Source organism: Rana temporaria, chromosome 4, assembly GCF_905171775.1.
Source record: "Rana temporaria chromosome 4, aRanTem1.1, whole genome shotgun sequence".
Lineage (NCBI taxonomy): Eukaryota > Metazoa > Chordata > Amphibia > Anura > Ranidae > Rana > Rana temporaria.
In genome coordinates, this window is record NC_053492.1 from 110,368,838 (window position 1) to 110,390,321 (window position 21,484).

General features: G+C 42.2%; 1 protein-coding gene across 2 annotated transcripts in view; it reads left to right on the forward strand.

Moving 5' to 3' along the window:
• Positions 1–21,484, forward strand: part of RYK (receptor like tyrosine kinase) — a 209,455-nt gene that overhangs the window by 152,012 nt on the left and 35,959 nt on the right. For both annotated transcript variants that reach the window (XM_040348747.1, XM_040348746.1), the window contains exon 10: positions 11,995–12,064. In XM_040348747.1, coding sequence (XP_040204681.1) covers positions 11,995–12,064 — 70 coding nt within the window. The remainder of the gene's footprint in view (positions 1–11,994; positions 12,065–21,484) is intronic.

The window sequence follows — 21,484 nt, forward strand, 5'->3', positions numbered from 1 at the left end:
CCCAAGGTGTTTTTACAGTTCGGGACTGCGTCGCTTTAACAGACAATTGTGCGGTCGTGCGACGTGGCTCCCAAACAAAATTGGCGTCCTTTTTTCCCCACAAATAGAGCTTTCTTTTGGTGGTATTTGATCACCGCGGCGGGTTTTATTTTTTGCGCTATAAACAAAAATAGAGCGACAATTTTGAAAAAAATGCAATATTTTTTTACTTTTTGCTATAATAAATATCCCCCAAAAACATATATAATTTTTTTTTTCCCTCAGTTTAGGCCGATACGTATTCTTCTACCTATTTTTGGTAAAAAAAATCGCAATAATCGTTTATCGGTTGGTTTGCGCAAAATTTATAGCGTTTACGAAATAGGGGATAGTTTTTATTGCATTTTTTTTTTTTTTTTTTTTTTTTTTTTTTTTTTTTTTTACTACTAATGGCGGCGATCAGCGATTTTTTTCGTGACTGCGACATTATGGCGGACACTTCGGACAATTTTGACACATTTTTGGGACCATTGTCATTTTCACAGCAAAAAATGCATTTAAATTGCATTCTTTATTGTGAAAATGACAGTTGCAGTTTGGGAGTTAACCACAGGGGGCGCTGTAGGAGTTAGGGTTCACTGTGTGAGTGTTTACAACTGTAGGGGGTTGTGGCTGTAGGTGTGACGTCATCGATCGTGTCTCCCCTATAAAGGGAATGACGCGATCGATACGCCGCCACAGTGAAGCACGGGGAAGCCGTGTTTACACACGGCTCTCCCCGTTCTTCAGCTCCGGGGACCGATCGCCGCACTCGAGCGGCAATCGGGTCCGCGGGACCCGCCGTCCCGGAGCTTCGGACCGGGTCGCGGGAGCGCGCCCCCGACCCACGGCTGGGTACAAGTACAGGACGTATATATACATGCTTGTGCCCAGCCGTGCCATTCTGCCGATGTATATGTGCAGGAGGCGGTCCTTAAGTGGTTAAAGGAGCCTTGGTCTCTCCGGATCATCGGTTAACAAACACGCGCGAGCGCACACGCTCATTGTGGAACTTATCTAAGACTCTTTAGTGATCTAGACATCCTTTGTTAATTTTTTTTGGTCTGTGGATGCGTCTTTTTGCTATTCACGCACTTTTTTACACCTTTTTGCACTTAAATTGATCATTGGACTTTTCTTATTTACTTTATGATTTTATTCAGTACGTTTGTTACACATTCTATTATTCACTCAGTGGATATATAGGGATTGATATATTCATGTTATTTGACTTTTGCACAAGATAACTTTATTTTAATTCTGTAATCCTGCTGTGATCAATCTATCCAATGAGAACCCGAGACAGCAGCTGGAGCTGGGGTGCTATGTAGAGCTGCACCAGAGTTTGCACTTTCCAGTTTTAGCAAATCAACCCCAATGTGTCATCACTAAAAGCCTTTTCTCGGGCTTTACAGCCAGTTTTACTGAGCCCTGGTTAGATGGTGTTCCCCCTATTCCAGTAAATTAATCCTGGCAGAGGGGGAATACACAGTAGTGCACAATATACATGTTGTATAAGCAATTCTATGTGTCGTAGAAAGAAATGACATGCCAGTGCCAGAACTGTGTGCTTTAAGCGAAACTTTGCTGCACCTGGGCACCACAAAACAACACTAATTAATTTTCAATATTCAAAGCAAACTCGCCCATCCATCCATGACTCCATGCCTTATTTTGCTGAGAAATCACTTTGAAAAAACGCCCCCTATCATTTCTGGCTGTGGTCATCTCGAGTAAGGGCAAATGTTTCATGTAGCATTTACTTCCTGGAATCAATCTGCCCTTAGCTCAGGCATGCATACAGGAGGGTGTGCTTAGCTGAGAACAACCTTCCCCCCCCCCTCCTGAAGACTCCTGGGATTTATGATGACAATTGCCTAGGCAGGAAACCGGCAAGTAACTAAAGAAATGTGTGTTTAAAAAAAAAAAAAAAAGGTCCACACAACTAAGTATATTATACCTTTCTTTCTATTACTAATGCTAGCAGCATAAGGATTGAAAATGGTCAATGTTGATCGAGAGAATAGAGTTCCACTCTCATAACCATGTGTGTGGGGATTACCCTGTCTGCTCTGTTGCCAGGCATTTGTAAGGAAATGGGAGATTGAACTAATTTCATACCAAAATCTCTTAAACGGTGGTAAACTATTGTGAAGAAAGTTTCCCTCTGCAAGGCAATATCATAATGTGCTAGTATGCAGCAACATACTAGCACATTTTGAAAGGCTTACCCTTAAAACGAAGCCCCCCAGCAGCACGCGGTCACTCTGCTGCAAAGGCTTCGATCTTCCTTCCGGGTTTGCGAACTTTGGCCATCTGGCTAGCCGAGCCGCAATGATGTCCCTCCCACAGCTCTGGGGGCCAGCACGGGTATGCTGGTCCTTCGTTTTGGAGGTGTTCGTTTTACCTACGCTAAAGCTTTATTATAAGCTTACCTGTAGGTAAATATAAAAATACTGCCTTTACTACCACTTTGACTGCAAATATTGGTGATGCTCAAATAGAACTCGTCACTAGCACTGCATATGTATAAATGGCATAGTGTATGGTCCGATGTATTACAAAACCAAAGCTAAAATAAGCAGCATTTATTGTGCAAACCCTAATGTATAAACTATACAAAGGGCACAACACACATTTTATTACAGATGAAATGCAACTTTTGACCTTTTGCTTGTCATGCCCCATTATTTAAAGAATCCACTTATTTTGTGTTCCTCTGAGATTTGTCTTTCCGTTCCTTTTGTTGAGAGTTATTCTAGATAAATGTGCAACCCAGAGATCTAGATTAGGCGATAAATATGTATGAACTTTGATTGGGTGGGTCCCCTTTTTTTTTTCTACCTCATTCCCTTTTTTAGAAACATTTTATTTTCTCTCTTGTTTTGTTTTGTTTTGGTATGTTCGTTCGTTCTTGCTTTTCCCAAACTGAATTATTGTATATGGTTTTTTTTAAGTTGCTCTGCGAAGTGAATTATAGTGCATTGTATATTTGCAGAATAGCAGCTTTGCTTGTGTGGAGAAACAGAAGGAAATAATATTGATAAGAAAATACAATACGGATGCTGGATCTGTACACTCTGATAAGATGTGTGTTTCCTAATATAATCTTGCAAAATGTCAGTCTACGCTCCACGATCCAACAATAATAAATCTTGCCGCTTCACTCCAGCCACTAGGAAACAATGGCAAAGTAAAGTGTTGAAGGTGACATATTTTTGCTTATCAATTGTATACCAGTTGAAGTTGAGGCATGGGTCCTGGAAAACAGGACTAGTAATGCTTTCTCAGTTGCCCATTGCTTTACAAAGTTTATTATTGGTAGATCTAAGAGCAAAAGTTGTGTGTGTTTTTTTTTTTTTTTTTTTTTTACCCTGCATTAACTGCACGCACACCTTCCTTTAAAGACTTGCCTTGCCCCTCTTTTAATACATGGCTGTGTTTGTCTGAAGCAGCTCTGCTCTTTGTTCACAGCCATCGTCTCCTGCTCCCGTCGATCAAATACAGGGAGTGGGGACAGGGCTGGATGCAGTGGATTGCCATGGGGCAAACTGTTGGGGGGAGGAGTTGGGAGCGCCTGCGGGGAACCCAAGAAGAGGAGAGTCGGGACTGTTCTGTGCAAAACCACTGCACAGAGCAAGTACCATGTTTGTTTGTTTTAATATTTTTTTTTTTAAGTTCAATCATTTAGGCCCCATGCACACGAGACGCTGCTAAACTCGAGTTCAGAGGCATTTGGGCATTTTTTGCAACTGCCCCTGAACACATTTAATGTTATCCTATGTGTCCATGCACACGATCACGTTTTTTGGCGTTTCAAAGCAGTTGGGTTTAGGGCCGTTTTTCCAAACCCAAAATTTTGGGTTCAGAAGCTTTCAGCTTTTGCGTTTTAGACTCAAAACGCGGCACAAATAGTTTGATTCTGAGCTTGGGGAGGGTCTACAGTGTTTTGGGGATAAACGCTGACAGCCGCAAATCGCGGTAAAACGTCGCAAATCGCGGCAAAACACCACGCAATTCGCGGCAAAAACGGGCGTTTTAAATGCCGGTTTTTGCCTTTGAAAAGCTGAGATTAGAGGCGTTTTTAATAGCGTCTCGTGTGCATGGGGCCTTAGAATTGCCGTTTAAGGTAAAAAAAAAAAGTGTTATCCTTGGAACCACTTTAAACCCCATGTAAACTTTTGTGCCAGTGCTCTAGTCACATTTTCTTCACTGCAGGAATGAATTGCATAGTGCAGACTATTCACCTTATGCCATGCATCTTTAACATCACTAGTTGGGTGTTGATTTGGCCCAAAGTGTTTTTAATGTGTTTTGGTCCCTGAATCTGACATGCCACATTGTTCTTTTGCAGTTCATGTGCAGTCTAATTTGTGGATAGTGGTTAAACCATTTGTAGAAGCATTTGAACGAATGATCTGTGCATGGAAATCAGATGTACTCTTATGTCTAGCTATTCTCTTGAGATGCACTTTAGTGACTCTACTTGATACTTGCACATTCTTGTGCTTTTCTTTCATTGAAGATCAAAGGCTCTCTTTTGCTGTTCCAGTTTTTAAAGTTGTCTTAGCATGTGCATTAGGGTACAATAAGCATATTATGAAGGATGACAAGTGGCAAATGCCATTACAACACTGAGCATACAAGCCCCCCCAAGCAAAAATAGATGTTTGTAGAGAACTTGGCTGTTGAGCATTATTTGGACCTGGGTTGCAAATGTACCTAAAGTAGCAAGATAAAGGGAGGGGGGGGGGGGTATGTATGTCAGTAACAAAGAAAATGTACTCCGTTTTTATTGGTTTACACATCCCATTTTTTGTTTCGCTAGTTTAGAAGCTTGTGGTTAAACACTGAAACTAAATTGGACAGAATGCATCCTTTGCTAGCACCTTAATGGTAGAACTTAGAAATGAATGTACAATACAGCCATACATGGTTAGAAAAACGTGTTACATTGTGCCAACCATTTATTTAGATCATTTTTGCCAGTGACCAAGTTATACACATTATTGCTCTGATATGATTATTTTATTTTTCACAGTATTAATGACACAAACGCGGTAAAAGTGATAGTCAATATAAATTACAATATGCCTAAAGCTAACCATACGTGGATTGAAATTCTTCTGGTTCAGCAGAAATTGGCCACATTTTGATTCATGCATAGCTGTTCTTCCATTCCAGATGAGTTGATTGAATGAATGATCAACTTATTCTGAACAGAGCTGTTGGCATATTTTTGCTCCATTAGTGTTTGCAGCCAATGGTCTACTGTGCTGATCATGATATTCTGGCAGGTAAGTAGTCTCGCTGCCAGAGTACAATGGTCCAGCGGGAAATTCCCCCATTCACCTTGAATATGTGGATGGGTAATCGTTTTTTTTTTTTTTTTGGATAGCAACTAAATGGTACCCAAAATAAAAGGCTAGTTGGAGCTGTTTAAAGATTCTTTACCTTGTTCTGCCTTTGGGGAATACATGACTAGTTAGCCCAGCAAAAAGTGTTTTTGTTCTAATAAGTGTTAACCAAATAGTTGTTTTTTTGCTTAACCTAAAAGGCCGAAAAAGCTGTTGTGGGAGCATGGGAAATCACTGCTCTTGGATGCACAATCTCGTAGAACTTGACAGGATTAAACTACTCTGCTGTAGGAAATGTTTCAGGGTTCTTGCTAGACAGGCATGTGAGCCTGCTGGGGGGGTCAGCAGTTAATACAAATCTTAGAGAGGAAAAAAGATATTGGATGTGGAATGCGTTCTTTCATATATATTTCTTTTAACCGCATAATGACAGTTTTGCTTTATCTTTCATTTCATACAGATATGTGCACAGATGTACACATCTAAAAAAGTCTAAACTAGAGTTGATTAAGGCACACTGTTATCGTTGTACATGCTGTGCATTTACATTTCCCTTTTTGTTCAATCGGACCAGAGAAATTTTGTTTCTCATGGTCAGAGTGCTCCAGGGCCTTTTGGCATACTCCATGCAGGCTGTCATGTGCCTTTTTACTGAGGAGTGGCTCCATCTGGCCACTCTACCATACAGGGCTAATTGGTGGAGTGCTGCAGAGGTGAATGTTCTTCTGGAAGGTTCTGCCCTCCACAGAGAAATGCTGAGCCCTGTCACTGTGACCTTTGGGTTCTTGGTCACCTCCCTGACTAATGCCACTTACACACGACCTGAAAATAGGACGACAGATCGTCTGACTTTTTCCGTTTTACTAGTCGCAAGTAGAAATTGAATAGGTTACTAAAGTCACGAAAATTCTCGTACGTCAGAAAAAAAAATCGGAAGTGATGTCATGTGTTGTAATGTATTTGTGTTGTATTTTCGGACGGCAACTCTACTGACCAAACGAAAATCGTACGATCTGGTATTGTACAAGGAAAATTTTCATGCATGTCCGATAAAATATCGGATGGACTGTCATGATCGGCTCACGGAAGCTCTGTACTAACGATCCGATTATCGGACGATTCTTCCTCGGACGACATTTTTCGTACAATATTCGGATCGTGTGTACGTGACATAAGGCCCTTCTCCCCCGTTCGCTCAGTTTGGCCAGGTGGCATGCTCTAGGGAAGAGTCCTGGTGGTTCCAAAATTCTTCCATTTACAGATGGAGACCACTGTGCTCATTGGGACCTTCGATGCTGCAGAAATTTTTCCGTACCCTTTCCCAGATCTGTGTCTTGATACAATGCTGTCTCAGTGGTCTACAGGCAATTGCTTGGACTTGATGGCTTGGTTTGTGCTCTGACATGCACTGTTAACTGTGGGAACTTTTTTTTTTTAATCTTTTTATTACATTTTTTTCATCATATATAAGTGAGTGAGAAACTTATATAGCGCAACACATGCAAACTGAATTGCCTCTGGGCACTTGGTATTCATTCCCTTGGCCCCCCAGAAGAGATAAAAACAGGTTACATTCATTATATTATTTTTACAAAGCATTTCACATTCCCCGTATGTCATAACCTTATATATTTCTCCTAATGATTTACCTATCTTACCACCCCTACTCTCCAGTTTAATAAGTCATCTTTTCAACTGTGGGAACTTTAATAGACAGGTGTGTGTCTTTCCAAATCATGTCCAATCAACTGAATTTACCACAGGTGGACGCCAAGTTGTAGATACATTTCAGGGATAATCGGTAGAAACTGGGTGCACCTGAGCTCAGTTTTGAGAAAAATAAGAAATTTAGGCTGGGTTCACACTTGCGGGTTCCCGCATCAAACCCGACTTGCACAGCAGCTCACACTGCCATATACAAATTGCTGGGGAGTGTCAATACATTGTTAACCACTAAAGGACCCATTCACGCCGATATACGTTGGCAGAATGGCACGGCTGGGCACAGTGGCAGTGTCATTGATCGTCTGTTCGCTGAAATAGGGAAAGACGATCAATGACGTCACACGTCCAGACTCACTCCCCTACAGTTAGAAACACATGAGGTCACACTTAACCCATTCAGCGCCCCCTAGTGGTTAATTCCCAAACTGCAGTAGTCATTTTGACAGTAAACAATGCATTTTAATAGCACTTTTTGCTGTGAATATGATAATGTTCCCAAAAATGTATCAAAATTGTCCGATGTGTCCGCCATAATGTCGCAGTCACGGAAAAAATCGCTGATCGCCGCCATTAGTAGTAAAAAAAAATGTATAAAAAAAAATGCAATAAAGCTGTCCCCTATTTTGTAAACGCTATAAATCTTGCGCAAACCAATCGATAAATGCTTATTGCGTTTTTTTTTTTTTTTTTACCAAAAATGGGTAGAAGAATACGTATCGGCCTAAACTGCCCCCCGCTCGTCCTTGATCCCGGCGCACGTGCCCGGCGGGCGCGACCACCGCCGGGCACCCGCGATCGCTTGTTACAGAGCGAGAACCGGGAGCTGTGTGTGTAAACACACAGCTCCCGGTCCTGTCAGGGGAGAAATGCCTGATCTTCTGTTCATACAATGTATTAATAGCGATCAGTCATTTCCCCCAGTCAGTCCCACCCCCCCTTCGGTTAGAACACACCTAGGGAACATACTTAACCCCTTCCTCGCCCCCTAGTGTTAACCCCTTCCCTGCCAGTGGCATTTTTATAGTAATCGATGCATTTTTATAGCACTGATCGCTATAAAAATGCCAATGGTCCCAAAAATGTGTCAAGTGTCCGAAGTGTCTGCCATAATGTCGCAGGACCTAAAAAAAAATCGCTGATCGCCACCATTACTAGAAAAAAATATTATTAAAATGCCATAAAACTATACCCTAAAAATGCCATTAAACAATCCCCTAAAAATACCAAAAATAGGTAGAATACGTATCGGCCTAAACTAACGCCCCCCCCCCCCCCCCCTGCTTGTCCCTGATCCCGGCGCACTTGCCCGGCAGGCGCGATCACCGCTTGGCACCCCTAATCGCTCGTTGCAGATCGAGAACCGGGAGCTGTGGGTGTAAACACACAGCTCTCGGTACGGTCAGGGGAGAAATGCCTGATCTTCTGTTCATACAATGTATGAACAGCGACCAGTCAGTCCCACCCCACCCCCCCCCTTCAGTTAGAACACACCTAGGGAACATACTTAACCCCTTCCTCACCCCCCAGTGTTAACCCTTTCCCTGCCAGTGACATTTTTATAGTAATCAATGCATTTTTATAGCACTGATCGCTATAAAAATGCCAATGGTCCCAAAAATGTGTCAAGTGTCTGAAGTGTCCGCCATATTGTCGCAGTACCTAAAAAAAAAAAAAAAAAAACGCTGATCGCCGCCATTACTTTTGCGCAAACCAATCAATAAACGCTTATTGCGATATTTTTTTTTATTCGAATATTAGAATTATTTATTAGAATTCGTATCGGCCTAAACCGAGGAAAACATTTTTTTTTTTTTTTCAAAATTGTCACTATTTTTGTTTATAGCGCAAAAAACGCAGAGGTGATCAAATACCACAAAAAGAAAGCTCTATTTGTGGGGAAAAAAGGACGCCAATTATGTTTGGAAGCCACGTCGCATGACCGCGCAATTGTCAGTTAAAGCGACACAGTGCCGAATCGCACAAAGTGGCCTGGTCATTGACCAGCAATATGGTCCGGGGCTGAAGTGGTTAACCTGCATAATGGTCCGGGTCTTAAGCGGTTAATGAACCCCCATTTCAGCTTGTATATCGCAATGCGAACTGTCAGTTCGGACATAAATCGGATTGCATAAGTGTGAACACCCATGTGATTTTGATTCTGGTGCAGATCAAAAAAGGGTCCTGTGTGAGTTTAGTCCAGATGCGATTTCAGGCATACTATCTGTATGGCTGAAATCGCATCGCATAAACATCGCATGTGATTTGCGGTGCGAATCACATGCGATCTCGCACAGCGCACCAGTGTGGACCGGCCCTTAATCCATTTTGGAATAAGGTTGTAACATAAAATGTGGAAAAGGTGAAGCACTGTGAATACTTTCTGGATGCACAGTATGTTCCAATGCCAAACCCATGTCCATACCTCCATTCACAATAATGTGCTCACACGTGCGTCGTATCACTTTGTGTCTGGGAGTGCCATTTTAGCTGTTTCGCACACTTTTTCAATTTTTGCTATAGACACAGTGGGACAGAAATAATTTCCAACATTTTTGTCAGATGATGCACAATGTGTGTGTGTGTGTATGTATGTATGTGTGTATGTGTATATGTATATATATGTGTGTGTGTATGTATATGTATGTGTATATATATAATATATGTTTTATATTAGAGGTCGACCGATATGGGTTTTTCTCTGGCCGATATTTAGAAATCGGGGCGGCCGATATATGTGGTGTGTGTGTGTATTTATGTATATATGTGTGTGTGTATATGTATGTATATATATATATATATATATATATATGTATGTATATATATGTGTATATATATATATATATATATATATATATATATATATATATATATATATATATATATATATATATATATATATATATATATATATATATATATATATATATATATTCTCTCGCCCTATAGTGCGCACCCCGAACCTAGAGGGGAATCCTAGGGAAAAAAAGAAATACTGACAATTTACAGTTGCCCGGCGGCCTTGTCCGGTCTGGCGTCCGTCTGCGGCATTCGTGGTGTTCTTCCCGCTTCTCCCGCGCTGTTTTTGAACTCCGCCGCCGACATATATCGAGTGCAGTACACTCGCCTGGGCTCGGCCACGCTCGGAGGCGGCACAGGGCGTGACCGCGAGCCGAATGTACTGCTCTTGGTATATGTCGGCGGCGCTCAGAAAGCGGGGATCGGCGTATAACGCGCACCCGCGATTTCCCCCTGATTTTAAGGGGAAAAAAGTGCGCGTTATACGCCAATAAATACGGTGTGTGTGTGTGTGTGTGTGTGTGTGTATATGTATAATATGTATTTTTTATTTATATATATATATATATATATATATATATATATATATATATATATATATATATATATATATATATATATATATAAAAATTGTTCCCCCTTATCTCAGCAAATCTAGGGGGGAGAGGTGGGGAGGAGGTTATTGTTTAGGGTGGAGAGGTAGTGTGCAGCCTATTAGTGTCCATCAGTGCCCACCAGTGCAGCCTATTAGTGCCCACCACAGTGCCACCTTATCGGTGCGCACCGGGGGGGGACCTCTCGGTGCCCACCGAGGGGGGGGGAGCCTCTCGGCGCCCACCAGTACAGCCGCTCAAGAATGTCAATAATGTCTGTCCCCTGACGTCCTGCACTACAAACCTCAGAATGCAGTGCGGCCAGTAACAGCCAATCGGCAGCTGCAGACTTGGGGGGGGGGGGGGGTAGAATAAATAAAAAATCAACAAACAGCAGCCGTGATAGCCGTTTAGAATAGACGGTGGGCGGCCAGGGGGGGAAGATTTACACCCAGCACGCCCCTGCTTCTGATCCCTCACAATCAGCCTGTTTTCACGCAATAATCGGCCGATGCCGATTTAAAAAAAAAAAATGAGAAATATCGGCCGATTTATCGGTCGACCCCTAATTTTTATATATATATGTATCCATCTTTTTTATTGAATTTCTTAAAACCAAAACAAGACATAACACCATCATACACGTTAAATCTAAAATATATTAGTAAAATAACACCATCCCATCACCTTGCATAGCAAAGAGGAGAAATAAAGGAAAATTATAATAGTTATCACTATTACCATCGTTTCTTAGCCCGGGTATGTTCCTATATTAAAGATTTGCGAAGTGTCAGAAATTTGCAATTCATGCCAGGAATGTCACTGGTTCTTAAATTTTTATAAACAAATATTTGCGCCACAATGTATTGGCTGCAGATCTGCGCATTAGGCTCACTCCCTCTGATCAGCGCATTTATAGACTCTTTCCAGAGAGTAGACAGCTCTGCTGCCTGCACTTCCATCTCCCCGGGGATAACTTCCTGATCGTGGAGGAAGGAGAAGAAATGATTGCTCGCTGTATTACTCCCTGCAGTGACAGTGTGGCAGGTTTGTGCTGTCACTGTGTAAAAGGTGGCCCCGATCGTCCTCTTCTGGGGTCCCACGGTGGCTCTCGCGGCTCCTCCCCTTATTAGATAAACCCCTCTGGGAAGCCCTCTCCTGAGGAGGTTAACCTGCGGGGATGCTCCTGTCATACACTCAGCGTCCATAGAGGCCGAGAGTATGACTCGGCCCCGCCCCCCTGGCGGCCGCATCATTGGATTTGATTGATAGCACCAGGAGCCAATGCATTCGCTGCTATCTATCCAATGAAGAGCTGAGAAGCAGTAAAGAGAGCGACGTGGGATCGCGCCCATGGAAATTCGGGTCTCAGGCAAGTAAAACGGGGGCCGGATACGGCAAGGTGTTTTTTCACCTTAATGCATAGGATGCATTGTTGTCCTTTTTTATTTTATTTACCTTTTTCTTTTCTTTTCTTTTTTTTTTTTTTTTTTTTTTTTTTTTTGATCAATCTTCTGAGGTACAAATCACCATGATGCTGACTGAAAGCTGCAAACTGAGAGGCCTACACCACCGGTAAGTTATTTTGTTTCTACTGCATACATTTGGAACTTCAGTAATTCTTTTCATCTTGCCATCTAATAAATCTTCTGCCCTTGTTTTAACTTTGGATAGTAAAATATTTCTGCCAGTAAATACCTTATACAGCCCACTTCCTGTTTCTTGTATGGGGGAAAAAAAGAGAGAGAGTGAGTTTGCCAGGGAGGGGAGATGAGTCCTAAGAAGGCCAATGAGCGCTGCATAGCTGGAGGTGTGCCTCTGTGTGTGTGTCTGTGTAAATCCAGGAAGTGAACAGGCAGCAGCTTCAGCTGCCCACAGTTAAAATGGTTGCAGCCAGACTGGAAGGAGATGTTTGCAGCATATTTGGCAAGTACAGATTCGCATTATATATAAAATATGCGAAGTGGTTGGAGGAAAGCTTTAGAATGGCAAAGATGTTTTTATTACAAATTATGTGAGCAGACTGCAGTTCCTCTTTTGAATGGACAGGTATGTCATTTTAGGGACCTCCCTATCATGATAAAATAGCTGATGTGGAGGGGCCTTCGGTTCTAATGCAGTTGGATTCAGCTGTGGAAGGGGGACCTCAGAGGAGCAGGTTGGGAGCCACGCTGTACAATTAGCTGGCAAACCAGAAGTAGTGTGTAGATCCTCTAGTCAGGCTGCATTAATAGAAAACCTTACTCTGGCAATATTGCTTATTATTTTACAATTTTATTTCAGATCATGCGATCACTGACTATGTATTGTGCAATGATGTGGGATAATTTTTATTCTAGTCTTTATGCCGTAGAATTTTTTTAGAATCCCCAATCATTATTTATACAGGGCTCAAAATTTCAAGTCTTGAGCCACTAGCCAGGCCTCAAGGGTTACTACTCGTCACCAGTTTCCCCGCCCAACCCCTACCATGCCCTGCCACTAATTCTGCCGCTAATCACGCCCTCATAAATTATCTTCTGAAATTACACTTGATATTTATTTTTGTAACTTAATTCTGCATAAGACATTTAACAACTTTATCAGTTCCCCTCAGTACAGCCTCGCCTGTGCCCACCATTGCAGCCTCACCTGTGCCCACCATTGCAGCCTCACCTGTGCCCACCATTGCAGCCTCACCTGTGCCCCCATTGGTGGCCAGATCATGACAGGAGAAAGAGGAGAGCTGCGGGATCACCGAGCAGTATAGCCCACTGTAACAGCTTACATTAAACTTTCCTCTGCTCTGTTCGCTCTCGCACACCCCCCATTCTTTATCAATTCCCCCATTCTTTATCAATTCCCCCCTCCACGCTTCAGAAATGCCCCCTATTCTTTATAAATCCCTCCCATGCTTCACAAACCCCCCCCCTCTTTTTTCACAATTCTCACAGCTTTTACCTTTTAACAAATCTCCCCACTCCCCCAGCTGTCACTTTTGCACTACACCTCTAACCTCCCCGCAGCTGCCTCTCTGCAAATGCCCCCACTTTCCTCCACTGCCCTCTCTCACCTTTTCAAAAGAGCCTCGCGGGGTCCCCCCAACACAGCGGAACATACAACGGCGCCAAAAAACACAGAGCTGAAGAGTGTGGAGATCTGGAACAATTCACTCGGCTCTGTGCTACCCAGGTCGGAAAGGTGGGATGGGGACAGGAGCGGCTTCCCAAAGCAATACAGGAACGGAAAAAAAAATACGAGCATTTGCGGGGTTGGGACCGGGGGCATCCACCAACATACAGTATGCCTTACCTGTACATGCCCTGGATGCCTGACAATAGCAACCTGAGCATAACATTGACCTTTTCTCTGCTCGTTCTCACACAGCCCCGCCTCCACCTAACCCGCGCCTGTAATATACAGAATGTGCGTCCAATGCTGGGATGCGTTCTGTCATACAGGTGCGGGGTTAGGCAGGGCTGTGTGTGAGAACGAGCAGAGAAAAGTTCAATGTTATGCTATTACAGCTTGCTATACCACTCAGTGATACCGCGGTCCTCCTCTACCTCAATGCTTTCTACCACAGGCGATCGCTGGGAGAACAGCTCCCGATCAACAACGGCCGCCGGCGGTCGATCGCTGGGAGAACAGCTCCCGATCAACAACGGCCGCCGGCGGTGCTCGCCCCCCCCCCCCCCCTCTCCCAGGCAGCCCAGCTCCTCGCCAGACCTCATGTTCCACTCGCAAAATGCAAGAATTAAATGGTGATCGTTACAATATTTTATGTCACACTGCAGCAGTCTTTCAATTGCAATTTTTTTTGGAAGGGATACACTTTCATGGATAAAAAAAAGTTAGCCCAATTTTTTGTATAATGTGAAAGATGTTATGCCAAGTAAATATAAATACCTAACGTTATGCTTTAAAATTGTGAACACTTGTACAATTGGCGACAAACTACGGTACTTAAAAATCACCATAGGCGACACTTTAAAAATGTCTACAGGTTACCAGTTTAGAGTTAGAGGGGGTCTTCTGCTAGAATCATTGCTCTCGCTCGAACGATTGCGGCGATACCTCACGTGCGGTTTGAACTCTGTTTGTTTATATTTGCGGGTGCAACTTGCGTATGTGTTCGCTTCTGCGCGCAAGCGTTAATTTTTTTTTGCACTGTCCCTTTACAAAAAAAAAAAAAAAATCCTGATAAATTTTTTTTGCTGACACAAAGAAATGGAAACATACGTTGTGACAGTAACAGGCAATGACAGGTACTCTTGATGACGAGATCTTGGTGCCTATAAAACCCCAAATCCCTCCTTTTGCACTTAAAAGCATTCAAAACGCCTAGTTTATCTTTTTTTGAATACAGTAATTTTTTTGAAAATTTGGCGCTTTTAAGTCTTGCATAAACCGGAAGTAATGTCATGACATTGTTTAATAGACCTGAGACACCCAATCAAAGCCAATTTCCAGCTTCATTCGGGTCTCTGGCCAGCCTGCAGACGTGTCTGGTGGGACGCGGTAGCCCGTGCTAGCTGCGGGAGGGTGAGGGGCATCCCCCTCCCTTTGCTAATAATGGTCGAGGCATTGATTCATGTCATAAGAAAGCCAACCGTTGAATCTAATCAATAATACCAGGGCGATGCCTGCAACTGGAGGTTCACACCCCCACCCCCCTTTTACAGCCCCATTCGAGACCAAGGCCACATATTTGCCTTGTGATCAGCATGAGGGGGTTAATGCTTTAGTAATTCGAAAGTGCTGTCATGACATTGTTTCCAAATTACTAGATCAGAGGACCGATTCTGGCTTTGTTCGGGTCTTCGGCCAGCCGGCGGACATGGCCTCCCAGCGGCAGAAGGTAGGAGAGTCCTCGCTTGTAATAACAGCCAAGCGGCTGCATAGCTGCATCAGTGGTTGTTAAAAGCCCACCGTCCACTCTAAAAAACAAGAACAAAAAAACTATCAGGATGCCTGTAGCTGCAGGCATCGACCCAGGTCAACCCCTTGAAGCCGAGGCCACATATTTGTGTTACTTTTGGCATGTAGGGTTTTTTTGACAAGCAATATGATAGATACATATCTATAGCTATACATCGATGGATACATAAATATCTAATTTCTTCCATGCTTGTGGAAGCCCTACAGGCTGGAGAAGCGAGTTTGTTTCTTGCTGTTCAAAGAATCTTGTTACCAAGAGAAGCAAAGCTTCCTGTCAACCTCCTTCGTCACTGGACACCATTTTGTCAGGGTGCAGTCAGACAATGCAACAGCCATGTCATATATGTGTTATCTAGGGGAGTTGAGCAGTCTTTTTTTTATTGTTTTCTACTACAACATATACAGATTGAAACCTTCCTCATTCATAAAATCCTGGTACAATTGTACAATTGGCATACACATATTACCTCATACATTATCCCCCCACAACAAAAAATAGTTTTATTTGATATTTTAGTAGGAGTTGAGCAGTCTTAATGTCAGGTATACACGTTGAGTGTTCTTGTTCCCAACATGACCCTTTTGATAAGTCAGGCCGTGCTGTACACACGCACCGAATGTCAGCTGGTTTCTGTTAAACCAGAAGTATAAGGCTTCATGTACACGGGATGTTTTTACAACTGCTCCTAAATGGTTAAACTTGACGGATAGTAACCCACGTTTAAAACGTCCGTTTTTCTGCATTTAAATGCTGCGTTCGCGTTTAGACATGTTTAAAAATATATAATATACATATATATATTTTTTTTAAATGGCTAAAGACGCCTATAAACCAAGCGCTGCTAAATGCGGGTTACTGCGTTAAGTTGTGTTTGACGTCTGAAACGTGGAGATCTTCAGCGTCTGAACCCATTTTTTTTGCTTTCAAAGAAACGCTGTTAACGACAATAAGCGAGACTTGTTTTACGGTATCACGCTATTTTGAGCACTTTTTATTTACATGCGGAGCTTTCTGGCAGTGAATCTGTTGGAACTGGGATTATCTTCTATACCTACCAGTGAGGTCTTTTTGTACACGTTTACACGCCGAACACAAGAGTGTAAGGCAATTTTGAGTTGGTGAGTTTTGCATCTGACGAGAGAGGATTCACTGACACCGTGTGTGGTGGAAGATTGGAAGCTATTATCATTGTTTTTTCACAAACCTACTTGATGTGTTTTATGGACTTATATTTAATTAATATTTAAACACATTTGTATATATTTTTTGGAATTTGTGCACATATTCACTTTTGTCACATGGTGATGTTTATGGACATTAGCATTATTTTTGAATACCTGTGAAAACTGATATTTCATCTTGCATGGTTTACAGCGCTGCTTATATTTTATTACAGTAATTTTAGGGTTTTAGAATGTTTTTCACAATAAGCGAGACTGTGTACATGGTCACTTAGGATAACATTGAATGAGTTCTGGGGCAGTTGAAAAAAGCGTCCAACTGCCTCTGATCGTATGTTTAGCTTTCCTGGCTGAGAACCACTATAGGCAATCTCTGTTCACATTCGGGGAGTGGAAAATTGGCAGGCAGATTCCCACAGCTGTCACTACCTGACCTGGGAGAAATGTACCCTTCATCTCAGCGTCCTTAATTCTCTTTTGTCAGAGATAAAGGACTTCAGACATTTACATCCTGGCCTTCATGTCCATAAATATATGATATAGTGGTTCTCTTGTCTGTGCCTTCCTATTTTTTTTTTCCCCGACAGTGGTGTCAGATTTTCATCTAAATGAGGACATTGCTCTGCCTTTTTCTTTTGTCCATAACCGTCGCATCCCAAGGATGGTGGGTGCGCTGCTTGGGTGTGGTGATTCATGTATACGTGTTACAGCCTCTTTTCAGAGGTCAGATTCCTTTTTCGTGGTCACAGATGCTCCAAGAAATGCCTAGCGGCTTCCTTTGTCGTTGTTTGAGTTGGCAGATGTTTGTTCAGGCCTACACCATTTAGTGGCTTTTACCATTACGGCACACTCCTCCATGCTTTCTCTGAGTTCATTGATGGGGACATCACCTAGCATGCCTGGAGGATGTCGCATAAGTTCACCAATGATAAACTCCTGTTCGGCTGTTTTTCTACAATAGGCCGGGCAGGAAGTGTTTCAGAACTATCTTCAGTGTAAAGAACACAGAATCTTGGACGTGATGGTTTGGCTCCCACAGAGCCTGGATTTCAACAGTCTGTCTGGGATTACATGGAGACAGAGGGATTTGAGGCAGCTTACATCCACAGAAGATCTGATGTATGGGACAACCTATCTGCCGAGTTCCTTGAAAAACTTTGTACGCGTGTTACCTAGAAGAATTTGTTTTGAAGGCAAAGGGTGGTGACACCAAATATTGATTTGGATTTCTCCTGCTCATCTGCTTTCTATTTTGTTTATCAAAAATAAACTATTAACACTTCTATTTCCGAAAGCATTACTAATTTACTGCATTTTTTCACACCTGCCTGAAACTTTTGCACAGTATTGTGTGTGGATAGCTAGATAAAAAAAAAGATTGCTTATTATTACAGTGATCACTCTAAAAATAGTTTCAACTACTGTATCATGAATGGCTTTCATACATGACTCATTGTTTAATATTGTTATTGCTGTGATTGAAAGTTACTTGATACAGGGCTGTGATTGGCCCTGTACCATGTGATCACTGTTCAATCACAGGGATCACCGTAGTAAGCAATGCTAGCATGAATGAAAGCCATTAATGACAGTTTTTTATCTGTGGTCATGAGATCGCTGTGGTTAGTTACAGTGAGATTGGTGCTCTGCTTTGTCCGGATTGGTCACAGATCGCATTACTGTGATTTTATATATATATATATATATATATATATATATATATATATATATATATATATATATATATATATATATATATATATATATATATATATATATTCTCCAATTGGGAAGTGATTAACTTTCCCTTAAAAATGCAGTGCAGGATACAGGTCACACGTAATGTGGTAGGGTTTTTGTGGTATGACCAAGGAGCGTGTGCAAAAGCTTTCGGTGTTCAGTCACCTGAAGGTCTGTGTCCTGTAATGCAGTGGTCATCAACCCTGCCCTACAGGGCCCACTAACAGGCCAGGTTTGCAAGATAACTGAAATACATCACAGGTGATATCTTTGCTGCTCAGTCATTGCAGTATTCTAGACTGCATCTCCCAATGGTAATACAGAATACCTGGCCTGTTAGTGGGCCCTGTAGGGCAGGGTTGATGACCACTGCTGTAATGTGTTGCAACATATGTAATTTACAATCTTTATTTATTTTTTGAAAAAAAGATAAGGGCATCAAGAGGCTGGTAATTGGTTGGGAATATCCCTGCCGTCATCTGAATGTCTTTAGTTAAATTAAAGTAATGCCACATAAGTTGAAATATAGGTTTAGTCATCTACATTCACTTTATACAGGTGGATTTTTGGGCCTCTTGACACAGGAAGATGCTGATCACTGTCAACTTCACAAACCATAAAACGCACACGTATAATCTCTTCTTTGTGTTTCAGTAAATACATGTGCTGCATGTTAGGATTTGCTGTGAGTATTTTTCTTCAGTAATTGAGGGTGGATTAGGGATTGAAAACACAAGGCTGTGTTTAAATACTCTGTGCCATCCAGCTACGTGCACTGATGAAACTCTGTGACTTCAGTATTCAGTTTGCCTAGAAAGCTGTAATTTTACATCTACAAGTTCACAGCTATCATCACTATGGCTTCTGGCATTCCAATTATTTCTTTCCCACCCCATTATTTGCAGTCCTGTTCCTGATGAACTCTTTACCTATGTTACACCAGTGAGATCATGGGGAAACTGTGCTTGTCCGCATCAGAGCTTATATAATAATATATCTGTAAGAGTACGGATATATTCATGTTTGCAGATGTCACTACTATTTCTTCCTAAATCGACTGCCTGCCTTGCATGTGAAGTTATCTCCTGAACTGTTTTAAAAGAGGTGCGGTGGCGGTAAAGCACCGATATTTTTAGCCGCTCTTTACCGTTGGAATTGAGGCGGTATTCGGCCACTAGCAGTGCAGTTTTACCACCGCTAGGGGCCGAAAAAGGGTTAATATGAAAAACAAATTCATGTTACCTGTGAATACTCAGTAATGTGCTAATAAAATGGGTAAACACGATATGGCTTTTCACGTTTGGACTAATGAAGTGCGTTTCCACACACTTTGTGTGAAGATTCTGGACCTTTTTAGTAAATGCGCCTCACTGTGTGGAGGAAGCATCACTTCAATTAATCAGTTTTTCATTATGGAGAAAGTGATTTCCAATTACATGGGTACTGAAATCCTTTGGTTAACCTCCATCCAATGGGAACAACAAAGTGCTTGAGAAATGCAGAACCATAACCTAAGATGACATGTTTAAGAATCCTGCAAACTATTTTTTTTTTGCCTCTGCATATACCAAACTTGGTTATTAAATTCTAATACTGTTTACTCTGTCAAGTGATGTTTTGTTTTTAATACATATATTTTTTTATTTTTTTCTAGCTGTAGGCAAATTTACTGTGCTGGGGCACGTATTTCAGAATCATTTTTCTGTTTTAAGGATACATTACATAGTGATGTGATTGTTTTAACTTACATCTGCCCTGTGGGGAGAGATTCAGTGTCAGTGTTCCAGGTTTGAACTCTGAAAGAACGCCAGTTCCTTTGCTGCTGCGTAGAGTATGTTTAGCAATGCTGCACACATCTGCAGATGTTGATCTGCTCTAAATTACATAACTAATGTTTTTCAAAGACTGGCAAGTTGTATTCACACCTAAATTGCATGTCTACAGTTGAATATCCTGAATCTGCATTTCTCCAAATTTTGCAGATTATCTTCAGTGCCTTATATATATTTAGATTTTCGTGATCTCTCCATTCCCCCTCTTCAACATGCTAAATGTTTTTATAAAAAAAAACGTTGTTTTACTTGCCTTATTTTGGACCCAGTTTCACTGCTGGATCTCTGCTTTTCTAGGCAATGCATGCAGATTGTGGCTGATGGGAGTGACCGGCAGGGTGCTGCACATTTTTGCCCCAAAAAAAAAACAGTACCCTGCCCCAGTACTTCTCTCAAGCACCTTCTGCACTGATGCAAGCCATGGGAGGAGTTATGCAAAGATCAAAATGCTCTAATGGGTGGATGTCAGACTGAAGGAGTTAGTGTTTCAAGGGAGACTTAATTTGCTTGCAGACCACCCTAGGTAACACCCACATAGGAGGCTGATTGAAAGTATTTAAATGTATTGAATGAAAGGGATGGGCTGAAGAGCAAAGTGCTGCATGATGCTGTAAATTCTGCAGCCAGGATTGGGGGGGGGGGGGTGCAGCCTGTCACTTCATGGGGGGAGGGGTGGATGCAGCCTGTGGCTCACCAGTTCTTCGATGAGATCCTGTTCCTGTCCCCGTTTTCCTCCCTCCCCTTGTTCGTGATTACTTTGTGCTGCCAGAAGATAGGGGCGTGGGTGTTGTCAGATGGTGGCAGTGCTGGCTCGCTCTGCCCACTGCCCAGCTTCCAGCATGCTACGGACCTTCACTGGCCCGGGGGTTGGGGACCTCTGCTGTACAGCACTTGGGTCTCATGCACACTGGCCATTTGACCAGCTCTTCTGAAAGTCTTTGCTAATGGCAGGAAAAATAAACGGCTTAAAACAGCTGTGTTTTGAAAACATATTTGGGAATTTATTCATTCCTTTGGCCGGAATATTTAGGCCATTGTAATGAATGAATGTTCATGCACTAAATGCTCCTAGCATTTAGTATCATTTACATACATTTGGGCATGTTCAGCTTTTTTCTGTCCGAACACGCTGGTGATATTTGTGTAATTTTTTTTATTATTTTTTGCTACCTCTAAACGCCCCACTATTAATACATTTCTAAGCAGTTCTGCAAAATGAATGCACCGAATGGAAATGTTGGTGCCGAAAATGAAGATGCAGGATGCACTTTGCCGAAACCGAAAATTTCGTTTTTTTAGTTTTCTTATATATACTGTATTT